General features: G+C 38.0%; 1 protein-coding gene across 1 annotated transcript; it reads right to left on the bottom strand.

Annotated features, from left to right (window-relative positions):
- Positions 1 to 227: 227 nt before the first annotated feature.
- On the bottom strand, positions 228 to 16,806 carry LOC121372582 (N-acylethanolamine-hydrolyzing acid amidase-like). Its single transcript, XM_041498982.1, has 10 exons — positions 16,595 to 16,806; positions 14,153 to 14,247; positions 12,572 to 12,641; positions 11,131 to 11,287; positions 9,880 to 9,970; positions 7,574 to 7,653; positions 4,915 to 5,093; positions 3,234 to 3,296; positions 1,787 to 1,882; positions 228 to 470 (listed from the first exon to the last, which is right to left on the bottom strand). Exons 1-10 carry the CDS (start codon positions 16,786 to 16,788, stop codon positions 395 to 397), a joined length of 1,101 nt encoding a protein of 366 aa, XP_041354916.1. The 5' UTR covers positions 16,789 to 16,806; the 3' UTR covers positions 228 to 394.
- Positions 16,807 to 19,971: the final 3,165 nt, after the last annotated feature.

Raw genomic sequence — 19,971 nt, 5'->3', positions numbered from 1 at the left:
TGGGTAAATCCCGGTTTTGTTTTTTTATCAAAACGCGATATACGCCAATTAAAAACCCCTTTTTTTATTGAAAATGAAAAATGGATATATCGCGTTTTGCGCCTGAACTCTTCATTTCTTCCCACAGACAGAACAGGACATACCCAGCTTTTAATATACAAGTCGAAGGGCACTGCTTTGGACGAGGCAAAAGAGTATGACAAAAAAACAACATAAAAAGCGGTATATAAATATTAATAATTTATTAATTTTATACAAAATTCTATCAAATCTAAATATTTTGTCGAAATTTCTCCACATAATACTTCATCTTCCTCGAGGAAAAAAGAGATGGTCTTTTATTATCAACGCACATTGAAGAATGGATGCCACTGAAAGTTTCACTGGACGAGTTTTAACTGGGGTATCGCACCCACGCTTTCAGTAGACTTGGCTGGGATGCTGACATCACGATACTGTAGACTGTGCTACTGAAATAGTTATTAAACAAGAACATGTTAAAGGGACAAGTCCTGAGTTTGCTGCAATTTTAAAGATGTTATTGACTAACAGAGATAGTTTAACGACTGTATGTGTAATTACATTTTTTCTGCATAAAAATATTAATGGTTGTATATTAAACGTGTTTCTGATAGTTCTAGTATTTGTACTAGGTTACATTTCATTTTATTTCCTAAAATATTGTTTTTCATACGTACGAAAGACAAAATCCAGTTTGGGCTTCTTACAAATATTAAGACGACCAGAAATACATTGAATATACAGACATTGATATTCAAAACAAGAAAATATATTGAATGCGTATTTTTAGACGTTAAAATATTTTATTAGTCGGAAACATATTTCAATGCAGGAAACTCAAATGAAAGACCGATAAACGCTATGTGTCAATAAAATGCATATGGAATCAAATATGTGACCGTTTCATTGTGTAATATATATTTATATGTTTAAATGACTAGCATCAAACAAATAATAAATATATATTCTTATAAAGGACGGGGGGGGGGGGGGGGGGGGGTTAAGAAAATAAATTGTTTCAAAATAAGTAAAAAGAATTAAATAATATATAAATAAACTTATATACCAGTATGCATTAAAAATAGAAACTAAATAGTAGTTAAATATGTAAGGGATCAACATTTTCGTTCGTTGTCTGATTATTTCTAAAATTATTCTGTTCATTTATTTCAAACATTTATTATGTGGCTATCTAAGTATTACTATCTACAATAAATCAATGTTGTAGTTCTGGCTATCATATTTAATTAAATAGTACGTAACGTTGCATGGATATTGTTATGCTAGTGTTTGTTCTGGCCAATGTCGTTAATTGGTAAATCATTTCATTCATTTCATTTCAACTTATTTTCGTGTTTATATACAATTAAGGTTCAAACACGCTGTCCTGGACACACACCTCAGCTATATGGGCTGTCTGTCCAGGACAGTGGGTTAGTTGTTAGTGGTTAGTGAGAGAAAAGAGGGTGTAGTGTCGTTAAAACTCGCTCTGGGTGGGAGCCGGTACCGGGCTGTGAACCCTGTACCTACCAGCCTTATGTCCGATGGCTTAACCACGACGCCACCGAGGCCGGTCGATAAATCATTAACATTTATTTTGCTTACGTGTGTGCGTGCGTAATATTTTAACATGCTCATGTACTACAGAGGTTTCGAGTATGTCTGCCCTGGGGTTCGACCTCTGAGAGGCCAGGGTCCCAACCCGGGGCAGACGTGTCGTGTAAGCAGAAATAGTTCTTTACGTTGACAAGGTGAATGTACTTACTTATTCTTTACCAGTGGTGTGGAAAGCACACTAAGCAGGTTCTGAACTGAGATCTTCTGCTTTCCCATGTCTTTCATGGCTTTGATTGCAGGATCTCTGAGACAACAAAAAGAAGAAATTAAGTATTAAAGGAACTATTCAGAGTTTGCTACCTTTTAACATGTTTGCGACCAACAACTAAAATTACATATTAAAGGGACAGACCCTAGTTTTTAAACACTACAGCATATTTGTCACTATTAGAGCCGTTTATGATCACTGAAAAAAAAAGTACTTATATTTTATTGTTTAGATTATCCATTTCTGTACAATCGAACCGTTTTTTTGGTCATCCTGGTGTTTCTAATACCACAAAATGCATTTTAAAAATATTTTTTAAAACGCACGTGAATCTGAAAAGTAACGGTTATGGAGTAGCGTTTTACTATTTATTTTTAAGTATATTTCAACATCACAGATTCTTGTTTCACTCTGTTGTATCCAAATTTGTTACAGGTTTGTAAATTAACCAAACGTAGTGTCAATTTTTACGGGTTGAAACAACAGTATAGGTGAAAAATATGCCTTAGTGTTTAAAAACTAGGGTTTATCCCTTTAAATATATGTTACTGTTCAAAACAACAGTATCTTATAACAAAGGTGTTTGTTATCGTCCTAATGTTTTTAGTAGCCTAAAGCAGATTTTACCTTCCAATAAGTTCGTATGTACATTTTGTTTTATTCGCACACAACCGGAAACACATTAGACACTGGTATTCTAAACAAGAACATGTATTTAATATGTAATGTTTGTAATTTGAAAGGCCCTGTTTGTCAGAAATACCTTACAATGGTTGGAAACTCAGGATAGTCCCTTCAGAAAGTTATATTTGCAAACCTCTAGAACAAGTAATATGTCCATAGGCTTATTAACGACCATGCACCGTGTATGTCTAATTACCACTAAACATTCTAAAACACGCCAAAAACAGAGAGGAAATGTTTTATTTAACGACGCACTCAACACATTTTATTTACGGTAATATAGCGTCGAATATATGGTTAAGGACCCCACAGATATTGAGGAAGGAAACCCGCTATCGCCACTTCATGGGCTACCCTTTTCGATTAACAGCAAGGGGTCTGTTATATGCAACATCCCATAACAGGATAGCACATACCACGGCCTTTGATGTACCACTCATGATGCACTGGCTGGAGCGAGAAATAGTCCAATGGACTCACTGACGGGGATCGATCCCAAACCGACCGTGCATCAAGTGAGCGCTTTACCACTGGGCTACGTCTCGCCACTGCCAAAAACAAGTTGAATTTATAGCTAAACCACAATACAAGTGGACATTTTTGATAATACTACTTAAAATGTATTTTAAAAATGTAGTCTAAATTAATGTGTTTGCTCATAATTCGTTTGTTCGTTAATTAATTAATTAATTATTTACTTTACCTTCTGTCATCTGAGCTTGGTGCAGGCTCCCAGTGGTCGTAATTTGTCTCAACCAGAAACCAACTGAAACGGTGAACAATCCAACGCTTGATATTCATTTGTTTTAATTGAATTATTTTGGTTTATACATTTTAAATTTAAATTTCATAAAAACCAACACACACACGCACGCACACACACACACACACACACACACACACACACACACACACACACAGCACACACACAACACACACACAACACACTCCTCTCTTTCTCTCTCTTTCACACACACACACACACACACACACACACATATATATATACATACATACATATACATACATACATACAAATACATACATACATATACATATACATATACATATACATATACATATACATATACATATACATATACATATACATATACATATACATATACATATCTACATAGATAGATAGATACACACATACACAAAAAACTACCAACAATAACACATACACAAAAAACTACCAACAATAACAAACGTTATCGATTCTTTGAAACACAGAACAGCTTCTGAAAATCCAATATCTTTACAGCCAAGCAACTGAACAAAACATACTGTATAAGCATACCAGTTCATCGTATTATTGAGCAAAGATACGAACTTGGATAAACAAAACCATTATTAACATCTGAAATCGTATCTTTGCAGAATACAGAGTCAAAGGAAAGATGTGATAAGATCGTGATTGCTCCTTGGAATCAATATCAGGTTCTAGGAAATGTTTTATTTAACGACGCACTCAACACAGTTTGTTTACGGTTATATGGCGTCAGACATATGGTTAAGGACCACTGATAGAGGAAACCTGCTGTCGCCACTTCTTTTTTCGATTAGCAACAAGAGATCTTTTATGTGCACCATTCCACAAACAGGATAGTACATACCACAGCATTTGATATATTAGTCGTGGTGCACTAGCTGGAACGAGATATAGTCCAATGGGCCCACCGACGGGAATCGATCCTATACCGACCGCGCGTCAAGCGAACGCTTTACCACTGGGCTACGTCCCGTTCCTGTATCTACGTCTGTAAGACTACCACTCCCAAAACTGGTTTGTAACAATCCTAAATCCGCACAAAACAAAGCTCAAAGGATATGTAAACAGCTTTGATGGCATCATCTATGAAATACTCTCAAACCAGTAGTAATATCTGGTGTTCATGAAAAGTGGGTATGTACTGCCTTTCCTACTCACCCCTCAGTGTAACCCGTCATGAGCACAGGCTATATTACATTGAACATTTCGACTTATTTTCGTGCTTATATACATTTAAGGTTTAAGCACGCTGTCCTGGACACACACCTCAGCTATCTGGGCTGTCTGCCCAGGACAGTGGGTTAGTTGTTAGTGGTTAGTGAGAGAGAAGTCGATCTAGTGGTCTTACACCTACCCACTGAGTCGTTAAAACTCGCTCTGGGTGGGACACCGCCGCCTATGGTTTTCATCAAGTACAAGTTTTGCTCAAATCAAAATAGGGTACACCATCAGTTTCGTTGTTTTGATATATAAAGCTGCAACTATCAGTTCATATAATTATGTATTATATTAAAAAAACATTTTCAAAAAAATATATATCAATTTATTTTACGAGAAAGGGTTAATATTGTAAAAACAAATATCTAATATTGTAATAATGTGCACCAACTTTGAATAATTCTTTTCGGCGCCAAGGTACCAGAGATCGTCTGACTCTATCCTAGACTTGGTGATGACGACCCCCTGGCGTTTGTTGACACCACCGAGGACGAAGTACACGGGGGCGATGGTGTCGGTCTGGGCCAAGTTTTCAACGGCTCCTGCGAAGTCCGTAAAGTAGGTCAAAGTCTGGAGATGAAAATACAAAACGTCTTGTCTTCTGTTGAACTTGACTATTCAAATGAAATACAGGCGCCTTTTGATAGGACATTGCCAACTGTATACTCTGTTTAAACATGTATGAATATTAATTTTAAAATAAATTGTAAGACGGTGTTTCAGGGCTCCCCAAACCTGGCACTGTCTAATGGTCTGGGGACAATTAAAAAAACGAAAAATCCCCAACAAAACAAACAACCCCAGTATACTCTAATTAAAGTAAAGTTTGTTTTGTTTAAAAACACGACTAGAACACATTGATTTATTAATCACTGGCTATTGGATGTAAAACATTTTGTAACATTTTGACGTATAGTCTTAGAGAGGAAACCCGCTACATTTTTCCATTAGTAGCGAGGGATCTTTTATATGCATCATCCTACAAATAGGACAGCACATACGACGGCCTTTGATATACCAGTCGTGGAACACTGGCTGGAACGAGAAATAGCCTAATGGACTCATCGATAGGGATCGATCCTAGACCGACCGCGTATTAAGCGAACACTTTACCATTGGGCTACGCACCGCTCCTATACTCTAATTACGTTGGCCAGCTCGTTACATTGCTTTAGTATAACTTGAATTTTTACATTTATATTGATTAATCTATTCATACGTCCATGCATTTTTGGTGTTGTAATGCTAGGGTACTGCTAAACATCCGTCCATCCATTCATTCGCTAGATTAACAAAACATGAGAAATCTTAGCATCATCATTGTTGCAATATTTGTTTTATGTTTGCACTTATTTGTCATCTTTGATACCGTAATTAACAGAAGACCATCGACATTGTAACACGAGAGGATTTCCTCAAGATAAACAGAGGATTTCTTGAAGAACAAATACCCTGGCCTAACAAAACAATAGAGATCGTGATACTGGCATTTGATTGAGCCTATAACTATATATATACTAAATAATGCTAAAACCCATATAAAAAACACTATGTTTTAAACCTATACCAACTCATAACATTTTGTTTTATGACAAATTCTGTAAATAAAGTTTCTTAACAAATTACCATCTAATTGTATAGGTTAAATATTATTTCTAAAATAATGGTAAAGACAAACTGCAGTTTTACCTGCATTGTTATCAGTAATCAATAATGCGATACAAAGAAGGTAAAGTCATAACTGCTATTAAAATTAATATTTCGGGTTCCCCTACTTTTTTTGAAGAGTATATATATATATATATATGTATATCATCCATTAAAGGCTTTGGTAGGAGATATCGCTGGCACTATAATTTGCGATATCTCCTGCGATATCTCCTAGCAGGCACTCATAACGGGGGAAATACAAATGTTTCTCACTGAGAAATTATCATGCATCGGTCTAACGAACAATACTATTGGATGATTTGACGCATTCAAATCAATGACCTTGTCGGTACCAAATATGACGTCATCACGATTTGGCAAACACACACAACGGCGTCATGTAGTTCAACGAGTTTGCGTTTACGGCTGTCTGTTTTTGGTGTTAAATTTGTAACAAAATGTCATATTCATGCAATTCATTATAGATTTTGTACCAGAATAAAGATAACTTTTGTTTTTGAAAATTATCTATAAACGTGACTAAATAACAAAGTTACAGCAATACTCAGAACAGTGTGTAATGTGGTTTATACATGTACGTGCATGTGTGTCGAAAATAAAGACTTTCAGAGAAAAAAATAGCTCAGGTAATAAATAGAATAACAAACTCTGTACCAGGTATTATCAAATTTATGTCAATCGTGAAATAATTTTCATTTGTCACTCGCTAAAGCTCTTGATAACTGAAAATTATTTCACTCGGGACATAAATTTGATAATAACTGGAAACTCGTTTATTACCCTCTATTTATAATCTTGATTGGTCACTGTGTCACTTTGCTAAACCTACCATTAGTGACGTCACGCCACTGTGGTTCTGCTAGTTAACGAGTCTACCGCTGGCAAATACAGTGACATTCAACCCACATTACTGACATTGTTTACTGACATTACTGACATTGTCATTTTTCAACAGAATGTTTAGCGATTTGGTATGGACTATAATTGTATGTCACTCTTCTCAACACTGTAATCTTGTTTATGAGACAAAAACAACCTCATTTGTTGCCACTCGTTCAGTAAATGTTAAAGGTTTGTTTTATTTAACGACCCCTCTACATCACATTGATTTATTAAACATCGTCACTTGAATGTCAAATATTTGGTCATTTTCACATATAGACGTAGACAGAAACGCCGCTATATTTTTCCATTAGTAGCAAGGGATCTTAATATGCACCATCCCACAGACGAAACGAGAAATAGCCCAATGGGTTCACGAACGGGGATCGAAGTTAGACCGACCACGCACCAGGCGAGCGCTTTACCACTGGACTGCGTACCGTTCCTCTCAGTCAGTAAATGCATTACTTGATTCACATAGCTGATGGCGTACTTACATCTCTAGTAAGAAATCCGATTGGAACTGCGTTAGGATCCATCAGAGCAATCAAAATATTCATCCACCAGTTACCCTGATCTGTAACAGAACAATTAAATAAGAAAAAAAAGAATGTAGTGGTCAAGTCATCGATTGCAGTGATTCTAGGTGCATGGTTTGTATCCCAGTACCGAGTTCAACCCAACGCGAGATTTATCGACTCACAGAGGTGGTGTAAAGCCAGTACACCAATTACCCTCTCACTAGTAATACAGGCGAAGCAAATAGGGGGTGGGGGTGGGTGGTGTTGACACATGCTCACCCAGAAAACGTACTGAAAAAAGAAGATACTTTGATTGAGCTAAGGGTGTTTGGAGCCCCCCCCCCCCCTCCCCCTGCACACGCGCCTACAATAAACCATTAACAAATTGTCATGGAGAGACAATCCAGATAACTGATGTATGTTCCCAGAACAACCAGATAGAGAACAATAATATGCTTGAAACATAACGGGATAAAAGCAGGCGTGGATTTAGCCGGGTGGGGGTGGGGGGTGGCTTGGGGGTGTAAACTCCCCTATTTATGGACATGTATATTAATGCCTCTGCATAAGGTGAGAAGTCATTTATCAACGCTACCGCCCCACTTCCCATTATAAAATTCTAGATTCGCACTCGATAAACACGAAAATAAATGAAGTAATGGAAAACCCAAAACAAACCCAAAACAAAACCCCACAAACAACAACAACATTATACCAATGCTATGCTAGCATTATGCGAAATAGCATCTGGCTTGGTCAAAACTCGAAATATCACTAACTTCAAATATGACATTAATATAAATGCTGCCATACTTTCTATAGGTTGGATATGTGACAGAACGTCATCCGACAGTAAATTCCTGCAATTTATACCCGTATCAATATTATGCCAGGAACTATCGTGTTTGAAACGTGCGAGTTGCTACTAAAATTAGAACTATGACAATCAAAGACGCTTCCTGTTACATCCGAAACTGGCATTTATATGTATTTTATATGTTTGCTTATATCGTAGAAAGGCTAATAAAACACTACCCAGGAACTGTTAAAGATTTTGTTACAGATTAATTGTCGCCGTATAGTCAGTTCTGACAAATTTTCAGCAATGATTCTTCATAAGCATTTTCGGTCATACACGATTACCGATTTAAATTCTAAGCAGTCCAATGTGTACACACATATGCACGGACATACAAATGTATATAAACAAGACCCCACAACTGTTGCTGTCATTAAATCGTATCTCAGATTATCTACAGATAAAAGTCTAAAGGACGTTTTAACCGAGTCGTGAAGGTCTGCACTCATGAATCTGTTAAACCAGTAAGCATGCCATTGAGCCCATCCTGCCCAAAACATCTCTCTCCCTCCTTCTCTCTCTCCCCCTCCCCTCCCTCTGTCTCTCTCCCTCTCTCTCTCCTCTCCCTCCTCTCTCTCCTCTCCTTCTCTCTCTCCTCTCCTTCTCTCTCTCCCCTCCTTCTCTCTCCTCTCCCTCCCTCTCCTCCTCCTCCCCTCTCTCTCTCTCCTCCTCCTCCCCTCTCTCTCTCCTCTCCTCCCCTCTCTCTCTCCTCTCCTCTCTCTCTCTCTCTCTCCTCTCCCCCCTCTCTCTCTCTCCCCCCTCTCTCTCTCTCTCTCTCCCCCTCTCTCTCTCTCTCTCTCCTCTCTCTCTCTCTCTCTCTCTCTCTCTCTCTCTCATCTCTCTCTCCTCTCTCACTCTCTCTCTCTCTCTCTCTCTCACTCTCTCTCACTCTCTCTCTCTCTCTCTCTCTCTCTCTCTCTCTCACACACACACACACACACAAAAACAGGATTTCAATATTTATTTATGTTCATATTTAAATTGCAAACATTTATTACTGTCGTAACATGTATGTATTATGGAGAAGGCCTTGTAAGTTGTATAACTTGTGCCTAGTCCATTTGTTCTTTAAAAAACAATACAATATGTTTCAGTCAATCAAACAGGAGCGAATCCAGGGGTGGGGTTTTAGAACTAAGAGCACATGGACCATCTCGTGAAAAGAATAACCTATGGGAAAAAAAGCCAGAAAAAAGGCACTTGAATATACTTGGGGGCAGGGCGTTTCCCTCTTTGATCCATTCTGCACACATACATGCACGCACACACGCACACACACACACACACACACACACGCACGCGACCGCGCGCACGCACGCATGCACTAGAGAACATTTTAGAATTGACAAATTTATAAAGATAATATTTTGGACCTGTAGTAGCCATCCAATAAATAAACAAGCACGCTAGCAAGGGGACACACCTCGTTCGTTTACTGTTATCGTATATCCGTGGGGCTTCTGGCCAGTCAACACACCAACATAACCTGCGAATGTGATTGATGAATACGTTGTCTGAAAACAAGAAGAAACAAAACAAAACAATCAAGAACACAGTCATTTGTACCAAGTTTAATTAAACTAATTTTAAATAAAAATGTGTCAGTAAATCTATTCCATTAAGTTGTCACATTTAGAACAATGAAATATATCGACATGAGCCGTAGTTAGCCAACATAAAGAGTTACTTAATATTCGTTTATTACCGGAAATGGTAGTGTATACTCCAGAATTGTGCACACACACACCTCTACGGAATTTCATAGTGCCACTTTTTTATTTTTATTTCTTACACCCGTGTAACTACATTTCATTTACAATTCTTAAATACCTAAAACAGCCTTCGTAAATTCGGCCCCAAATATTTAACGTATAAACCATTTGTGAAAGATAGCATCTCCTCCCTTGGAAAACTGGCATCTGCGCCTATTCCTCATCCACAAACAACGATGTCATGGCCGCGATCAGATTTATCCGTTTTGTTCAACCGCAACCGCTACCGCATCAATTATCCGTCGTACGCCAAATTCACTTGCACTGTATAAGGATATAAATGTGCGGAAGAGGAGACGGACATGTCTGTTCTTCCCTGCTGATTTGAATATAATCGAATTTGACGGACAACGTTTGCGGAGTCGGGTACGGATGCAATCCCCCCCCCAACCCCCCACCCCCCAAAAAAACACAAAAAGACAACAACAACAACAACAACAACCCAACAACAAAAAAAACCCAAACATTCTGAGAGTACTGCTAAAGTAACACATGTGCCCTACCGGGCCCAATTTTTTTTTGTAGCTCCTAAATTCAAGGGCCATAAGTTAACACTGTGAAAAATTAGTAAATTGCCACAAAAGTCAAACTTATCTTTAACAGTACATGATAAAGATATACACAAAATGACAGCTAAATATCGAATGGCATTGTGAGAAAAAAACATTCGGAAAAATATATGTGGGACAGACGGACGGACAGACAGACAGACAGAAGGCCGGAGTAAATGAATTAATGTTTAATGACACCCCAGGAAGGACGGAGATGAAACCTATAATTCCCGAAAGTTGGACCGGTAGGGGACTAAAAAAACAAAACTAGCCTTGATAAATCTGATCGCAGCCATTACCCATTCCCATCCCATTTATGGAATAAGTGTAGCACTGTTATAACTCTACTACCGAGCCTCCGGTTTGGAAGTGCACCCCGATGGTAACATTTCGAAGGATGTCTGCAAAGTCGTAATCCAGGTTTCTTGCGTGCCAGATCAGCCCGTTCACATCCTCCGACACGATGCTGGTACACGCCTTGCCGAAACGCGAATCGTCCCTGCCGAATCTGTCACAATACAAAGATGTTTAATTATAAAGTTAAAGTTTGTTTTGTTTAACGACACAGCTAGAGCAGTTTAATGTATTTATCACGAGCTATCTGAAGTAAAATATTTGGTAATTTTGATATATAGTCTTAAGAGAGGAAACCCGCTACATTTTTCCACCAGTTGCAAGGGATCTGTTATATTCATCATCCTGGACAAGGTAGTACATACCACGGCCTTTAATATACAATTTGTGGTGCACTAGCTGGGACGAGAAATTGCCCAATGGTCCCACCGACGGGCATCGATCCTGAACTGAGCACTTTACCATTGGGCTACGTCCCGCCCATTTTCACATATAGTCTAAAGCTGTATTCTAACAAGCCGCGAGCGATGCGAGCGATTGTTTTAGAAATCATTGATTTCCATTGCCGCATCCTAACTGCACGCGCGCGACACGACAGATTTATATGTCGCGTCGCACGCGTGTCGTTAGGATACGACAATTCAAATCAATGATTTCTAAAATAATCGCTCGCGGTCGGTTATGATACAGCTTTAGAGAGGAAACCCGCTACACTTTTCCGTTAGTAACAAGGGATCCTTTATATGCACCATCCCACAGACAGGATAGCACATGCCACTGCTTTTGATATACAAGTCGTGGTGCACAGACTGGAACGAAAAATAGCCCAATGGGCCCCCGGCGGGGATCGATCCGAGACCGAGTGATGCAATAGAAGACGATGGGCATGGTACCAGTTAAATTGTTTGCAGGCGTCCAGCCTCTTGGGAACGCCACAGAAATATACAGTTTAAATTCCTCTTCAGCTAACAAAGTTTTGTAAATATTTTTAAAATTAGCGTTGGCTAAAATCGATCGAAATGCTTTTCCAGCTACATAGTTATGATTCATTGACATTTCTATAAACTAAAGTTGGCCAGAACACCCAAATGACAGGATATCTGACCACAACCTAGAGCAATCAAAGATAAACTTTGGAGCGAAAGAGACTCCCTGACTGCAGAGTTCATGGATCTTAAGGAGCATTAAGAACTGAAAGCAGAAGAAGATATGGCACACACGTCTTGTTCAAAGTAACCTTATACAAGTTTGGGTTTTACATTAGAAAACGTACGTTATGACTGAAGTTTAAAAAACAAACAAAAAAAACACCCCAAAAACAAAAATCACCCCCCAAAACCATACCCCCCCCCCCCCAAAGTACATATGCAAAGACAGAATGAAAGAAAGAAAGAACCCCCTCCCCCCACACACACACACACAAAAACCCACTGCTTACGCCGACAAATCGTAGATTATATTGAGAAACACCACATCACCCAAGCTGACGTTCATCGTCTTGGCAATTCCTACAAGCAAGAACACAAATATATTAATCACTTAAAGCCACTAACTCCAGATTCCGAGGTACGTACTGGTTCGGTTAACATGTATTTTTAACCATTATAAACACAAGAACGTTCAGAAACAGATATGATTTGCCAAAATAGATAACTTCAACAAAAAGTTATTAGCGATGTGCACGTTAATCACAAACAGTTTGTAAGAACCGAAAATATTCTACAGCCTAAAACTTGGAAGGAAATGTTTTATTTAACGACGCACTTAACACATTTTATTTACGGTTATATGGCGTCGGACGTATGGTTAAGGACCACACATATATTGAGAAAGGAAACCTGCTGTCGTCACTTCATGGGCTACTCGTTTCGATTAGCAGCAAGGGATCTTTTATATACACTATCCCACAGACAAGATAGTACATACCACAGCCTTTGTTACACCAGTTGTGGAGCACTGGCTGAAACGAGAAATAGCCCAGTGGGCCCACCGACGGGAATCGATCCTAGGCCGATGGTGCATCAGCCGAGCGCTGTACCACTGAGTTACGTCTCGCCCCCTAAAACGTGGGTGCGCGGCTTTAATTTTAATCAATAACAAATTGCCTTTGGCGACCTTAATGCCTTGGGAAGTAGACTCATGTTTGTTTAATGTTTGAATTTCATGACAAAGGATAACAATTGTGTTTTTGTTGGGTGATAATTAAAATCCATGTTAAAATCTTTACACAATAAAATATACGCAATATTTTTAAGTCCTTCAGGATTAAATACACTAGTAATGCCTCCAAGCTAAAATTAAAGCACGAGTTTGGGAAAACGGAAACGTGAATCGGTTAAAGTGGGGTTTTTTGTTTTATCGCGAAATCTAGTTTACAAACCATCTTTAATGACCTCCTCCTCCTCTACTATATTGACAACATACACCGACTGTAGGGTTTCATCCATAGACGAGTCGGTAGGTTAAAAAAATCAGGAGGTATGCAATACTCAGTAAGACAATCCAAAATTTAATTCCTCACCATCCATTACAAAATATATCAGACATGCTCGGGTAATCTGTTAACTACTGTATATTAGGGCCTCCAAATATTGGACTCGAGTACTTGAGGGTCAAAGTCGACCACTTGAGGGTCAAACTCGACCCGGACAAGAGTGCCCGACACTTCCCAAGAAGATAATGATACTGAGGAATAAAATGAAATAGTATTACAATTATGCATCTCGATTCCAGCGCTGAAGATGGATGCCAAATCATGCCATTGTATTGCATTCCACATATTCGACTTTTGTTTTCCCTTTGTCTTATAGCCCTATAATGTAACCGGCGGTAAGCATATGGCAAAGTGACGTAAACAGTATAATTAAATGAAAGCGTTCTTCTTACACGGGTACTCGAGTTCTGTGAACGGACTCAAGTTCTGCTAGACTCGGCCAATGCCCGAATACTCGAGTACCCGTGGAGACCCTACTATATATACGAACGAATGATTATGCACTATTTTGTTTTTACGCATTACCTCGCATTTCGTTGGCATAAGGATCCTCGATGTCGTTATCGTAGTTGGCTGCGATCTGCTCCACCAACGGAATGAGGTCTTCTGGGAAAATATCGCTGAAAAACAACAACAATCAAAACAAAAACAATGATGAGAGAATGTTTGCTTTATCTCCTTTTCACACTAGTGCAATGAATAATGAATGAATGAACGAACGAACGAACGAACGAACGAACGAACGAACGAATGTTTAATGACACCCTAACAAAATAAATGAATGAATCTTTGACGACATCCCAGAACAAAAAATACATCGGTTATTCGATGTCGAACAAAACTAATGACGATATCCAATCAAGTGGTTACTTATGCCTCTTAGTCTTTGGATGTCAAACATAGGTAAAAGATGATGGAATAATAGAACATGTACTAAAGCTATATTTTAACATGTTGTGATGGGCCATAGTATCGATCCCAGACCGACCGCGCATCGAGCAAGCGCTTTACCAAGTGATGTAATGCAATATCATATGACCTAATCAGCCATAGTTTAAAATGTATAGAGGTGTGGTTATACATTCCTTACTTTTAACATATATTTCAGACTTCGCCGTAAAAAAAAAATCGAGGGGAGTAACTAATTCCTCCACGGGTGGGTGTCTAAGAACTGTTTTTTTGGGGTGTTTTTTTACTAACGAAAAAAGGGGACATGAACCAGTGAAAAAGGCAACCCACTTAACAAGCAAAACAATAACCCCAACCCCCCACAACTACCCCCCCCCCCCCCCGAAAAGACAAGTACCTGAATATATTTGGGGGAGGGTACTGGTCTCCCCTTTGGATCCGCGTCTATTCCCCTATTTTAGATTATTGGGAGCTTTTAAAGAAAATGCCATATTGAGAATTGATATTCTATTTAATTAATTTTAGGACTATATTGTTTTTTCGATGGTGCATATAAATGATCCTTGCTACTAATGAAAAAATGTAGCAGATTTCCTCTCAATACATATTTATGTCGAAAATAACAAATGTTTGACATCCAATAGCCGATGATTAATAAAGCAATGTAATCTAGTGGTGTCGTTAAGCAAAGCAAACTTTAACAATACACATTACCTAAACGAATGAATGGATGATTAACGACACCCCAGAACGAAAAATGCATCGGCTATAGTTAATGTAATAAATATAACTTATATCACTATATTTGTCCATGATTATATATAAACCACACCCACCATTGTTTTGCACTTGTGCATTTTGTTTCACTTTGGTATTATTTATGTTATATGCATTCAGCTGATGAATTGTACAACACAAGGTAAATACAGAACTTGAACTTGATATTGCGCGTCAAACTCAACTAAACACGCACATGACGTGATGATCAACAGTACGTTACCGTAGCAACCGACATGTTAAAGGGACATTCCCGAGTTTGCTGCATTGTTAGATTTTTCCGACTAATAAAATACTACTACTATTAAACTTACATATTAAATATATTTTTTTGTTTAGAATATCAGTGTCTGTATATTCAATGTGTTTCTGGTCGTCTTAATATTTGTAAGAAGCCCAAATTGAATTTTGTCAAATTATATTTTAGGAAATGAAATGAAATTTAACCTTGTACAAATATTAGAACGATCAAAAACACGTTTAATATACAGGCACTAATATTTTATGCAGAAAAATATATTTGATATGTAATTACAATCGTTAAAAAGTCTTTATTAGTCGCAATCTGAGGGTGTACATGTTTCGTGTGAATTACTAATTTGTAATGTAAAACTGAAGACGGAATTAGGTTTTTTGTTTTTTTTTATAAATAAATAAATAAATTTTAATGTAAAATTGAAGACTGATAGCCCATCCCGTACGTATTGGTATGGTTCGCTGTACTGCGGCCACTAAAATAGACTCGCCCGATATTTTTAGAATTTGTATGCTCCCAAATAACGTTATAAAAGGCGAAGTGTGATTGGTAAATATTTAAATTATTATTTACAGACGAAATGTTACTTGGACGTTGGAGACTACACAGTGTTGTTAGCAATCTGATTAAAATTAGTTCTACTGGCCTAAATAAGGCATTCGTAATTCACATGAAACATATCGTATATCCTCAGGATAATTCCGAATATTTTCAAATTATTTTTAAATCACTGGCATGATTCTGCAAGTAAGGTTTTGATTGGTGGACATGAGCTCCAACTGGCTGCTGTTAGATCCACATGTAATAGTGGAGCTAATTTTAATTAGATTGTATTAGTCGATAACATTTTAAAACGTGCAGCAAACTCAGGAATGTCCCTTTAAGCTTTCTTTACGCGTAGAGCGGGATTTCGGTTGAAAGTTAAACTTTATTTTATTTAACGACACCACTAGAGCACTTGTAACATATTACAGTATATTTTAAGCTTGATATGTTTAATTACTTATGAACAGTTCAATAATTACCTCATAATTTCATGAACATATTTGACGTCTTCTGCATACTCTTTCATGATATGGTCCCATCGTTTCTCTTCTGGCTGATCGAGATCCACGGTGTAGAATGGAACTTGTGTGGGTTCGTCACCAGTAGGTTTCACCGCCAAGCCCACGGCGAGTCCGAAAAGAGCTAGCGAAATAACTATCTGTACCGACTTCATATTGCTCTCGTTTGTCGGAGGAAAATAAGCGTACATGCAGCTAACACTGTATATCACATGATGCTGACCATGTATCTGTGTATCAGCAATGGCCTACTTATCAGTATGCCCTTGATACACTTACAACCATCCTCACCCATTTATACCTTGTTTTTGTTTAACGACACCACTATGACAAACATGTGATAATTATGACTCGAGTCATCTGAGAAATGAATGAATGAATGAATGAATGAATGAATGAATGAATAAATAAATGTTTAACGACACCCAAGCACGAAAGGAGAAACCCGCTACATTTTTCCATTAGCAGTAAAGGATCTTTTATATGCACTTTCCCACAGACAGGACAGTACATGCCACGGCCTTTGACCAGTTGTGGTGCATTGGTTAGAACGAGAAAAAAAACAATCAGTTGAATGGATCCACCGAGGTGGTTTGATCTTATGACGCAAGCACCTCAAGCGAGCGCTCAACCGACTGAACTAAATCCCGCCCCCACTAATTTTTACTTGTAAAAAGTTCGTTCGTTTTTGTTTAACGACACTACTGTAGCACACTGATTTATTAATCATCGGCTTAGAACTTAGAACATTTTAAAAAACATTAAAACAAATTTGTACTAGCCGCGTACATCACAGAACACTGTTACTGGACTATCAGTAGGTATCCCTTATCTTAAACCAGTTTGGATTTGCCACATCATCTCTCGTTATCATCTGTGTTATTGATGTTGGTGTTGTCAATGTAAACTTCAGATGGATTTAAATAGAATAGAAGAGATGTTTAACGACATCCCAACACGATCAGATGGATTTGAATGATTAGGTCCAGTGTTCGAGTCCTGGTTGGAGTTTATTGGTGTTTAGTTAGTACCACTTGTTGGAACGAGTCATAGCCTGTGTTAACATTGTCATATACAGTCAAACCTGTCATAAGCGGTCACACAAGGGAGTAGATAAAAGTGGCCGCTTAAGACAGGTGACCGCTGATTACAGGTTGCCACATATGTAGTCTTTAAAACATTTGTTGTCGTTTCTTGTTTTACCGTCTGTACTGCTAATCAACGGATATGTGCTTCACAGTTGCCTTTAAATCAACTTATAACATGTCTCCTTCAGAAAAAATGCAAATGGAATGTATTAAATTAATCGTTCTCAACAAATTTGTTTTCTTTTTCTATTTAATTATTTAATTCCTACTTCATGCGGTGTATTGTCATAGGAAGTGAATCTACAAATGTCAAGCGTAGTCTTCCCAGAGGCAATTAGATGCATGCCAGAGTCATACTTTATTAACTGACACACAGTAGAGATGTCGGGACTGAACAGGTACTAGTATTCCTGAAGGTGTGAAGATCAGTTATTTGCTGCACCTTATCGCTGTTGTTAAAATATCCCTTTTGTATAATAGTAAACATTTAATGTGGCCACTTAATACAGGTATTTTAGCGATTTGGGATCCGATTTAGGTGGCCGCTGGCCGCGTTAAACAGATGACTGCTTATTACAGGTGCATTTACATTATGAATCGTTTGGGAGGAAAAAGCTGGCCGCTTAAGACAGGTGACCGCTGATTACAGGTGACCGCTAGGACAGGTTTGACTGTATATATATAATTTTTTTTTTTTTTTTTTTTTATATATATATATATATTTATATATTTATATATATATATATTGACTATGACTCGTTCCATTAAGTGGTTCTAACTAAATAAACTCGAAACAGGACCCGAACGCCCGTGGTCTATACACCCATTGTATTCACCGGGAAAGACCCCAAATATTGCCAACTTTACCTTTAGTACCTATTAATTGTCTGGCTTTTGTCACCTAAAATGTAGGAACAATTAGTTAAAATTTCCGTCCACAATCGATTATGGATTCTTGTAATCGATTATCACATATGTAAAGCCCAGTCGATGAAAAAAAGTTTGTTTTGTTTAACGACATCACTAGATCACATTGATTTATTAATCATCGGCTATTGGATTTTAAATATATGGTCATTTTTGACAGTCATAGAGAGGAAACCCGCTTAATTTTTTCATTAGTAGCAAGGGTTCTTTTATATGCACCATCTCACAGACAGGATAGTACATACCACGGCCTTTGATATACCAGACGTGGTGCACTGGCTGGAACGAGAAATAGCCCAATAGGCCTACCGACGGGGATCGATCACAAACCGACCGCGCATCAAGCGAGCGCTTTACCACTGTGATACGTCCCGCTCCCCACCCTTGTCGATGAATTTTCGATTATATTTATAATCGATCTCTGGAACGAAGGAAGGAAGGAAATGTTTTATTTAACGACGCACTCAGCATATTTTATTTACGGTTATATGGCGTCAGACATATGGTTAAGGACCACACAGATTTTGAGAGGAAACCCGCTGTCGCCACTACATGGGCTACTCTTTCCGATTAGCAGCAAGGGGTCTTTTATTTGCGCTTTCCACAGGCAGGATAGCACAAACCATGGCATTTATTGAACAAGTTATGGATCACTGGTCGGTGCAAGTGGTTTACACCTACCCATTGAGCCTTGCGGAGTCGGTATCTGGATTAAAAATCCCATGCCTCGACTTGGATCCGAACCCATTACCTACCAGTATGTAGACCGATGGCTTAACCACGACGCCACCGAGGCCGGTCAATAGGCCAACTCTAAGAAGACATGGGAAGTGGGGTCGGCTGACACTACTATTTTATAGACTTTATTTTGTTTTACATTGAGTGGTACGATCAGTACATTTCAAGCTTTATTTTTCGCCATTGGAATCAGTTGAAATTCACACTATCTAAACGTCCCAAATCAAACATTTATATATTTAGTAAAACTGACTCCAGGAACCAGAGTGAAGAAATAAATGCAGGTGAAAAGATTACACACATTACATTTTATTTGGACCTATAGGCATGAATGTAACTTCAACTTATAAAATCATAATAATTAAAAAACAATTTTAAATAAATAAATAAACAAAAATAAAAATATGCCCGACCCACTCTGTTTTATTCGGCACGTTCCCGGAATCACAATTTCTTCTTTTTAATACTTACATTATATTAATTGTGGTTCCATAAAAAAAACCCTAAAAAAAAAGAAGAATAAGCTGAATTACTGTGACAGTTTTTAGGTGAATACACATCTTCGTTCTTTTTGTTCTCCACTCA

The sequence above is a fragment of the Gigantopelta aegis genome, chromosome 4 (genome assembly GCF_016097555.1).
Source record: "Gigantopelta aegis isolate Gae_Host chromosome 4, Gae_host_genome, whole genome shotgun sequence".
Classification (NCBI taxonomy): Eukaryota; Metazoa; Mollusca; class Gastropoda; order Neomphalida; family Peltospiridae; genus Gigantopelta; species Gigantopelta aegis.
The sequence above is the reverse complement of the archived record's forward strand: the minus strand, read 5'-3'. Positions and strand labels throughout refer to the sequence as shown.

What these genes read in the sequence shown, in the direction of transcription:
- LOC121372582 (XM_041498982.1), bottom strand. Translation starts at nt 16,788, where the DNA reads ATGAAGTCGGTACAGATAGTTATTTCGCTAGCTCTTTTCGGACTCGCC. An exon ending in GCCGAAAAGAATTATTCAAA is followed by an intron (nt 3,297 to 4,914) that starts GTTGGTGCACAT and finishes TCACCGTTTCAG; the next exon opens with TTGGTTTCTGGTTGAGACAA. An exon ending in ACACCACTGGTAAAGAATAA is followed by an intron (nt 471 to 1,786) that starts GTAAGTACATTC and finishes TAACTATTTCAG; the next exon opens with TAGCACAGTCTACAGTATCG.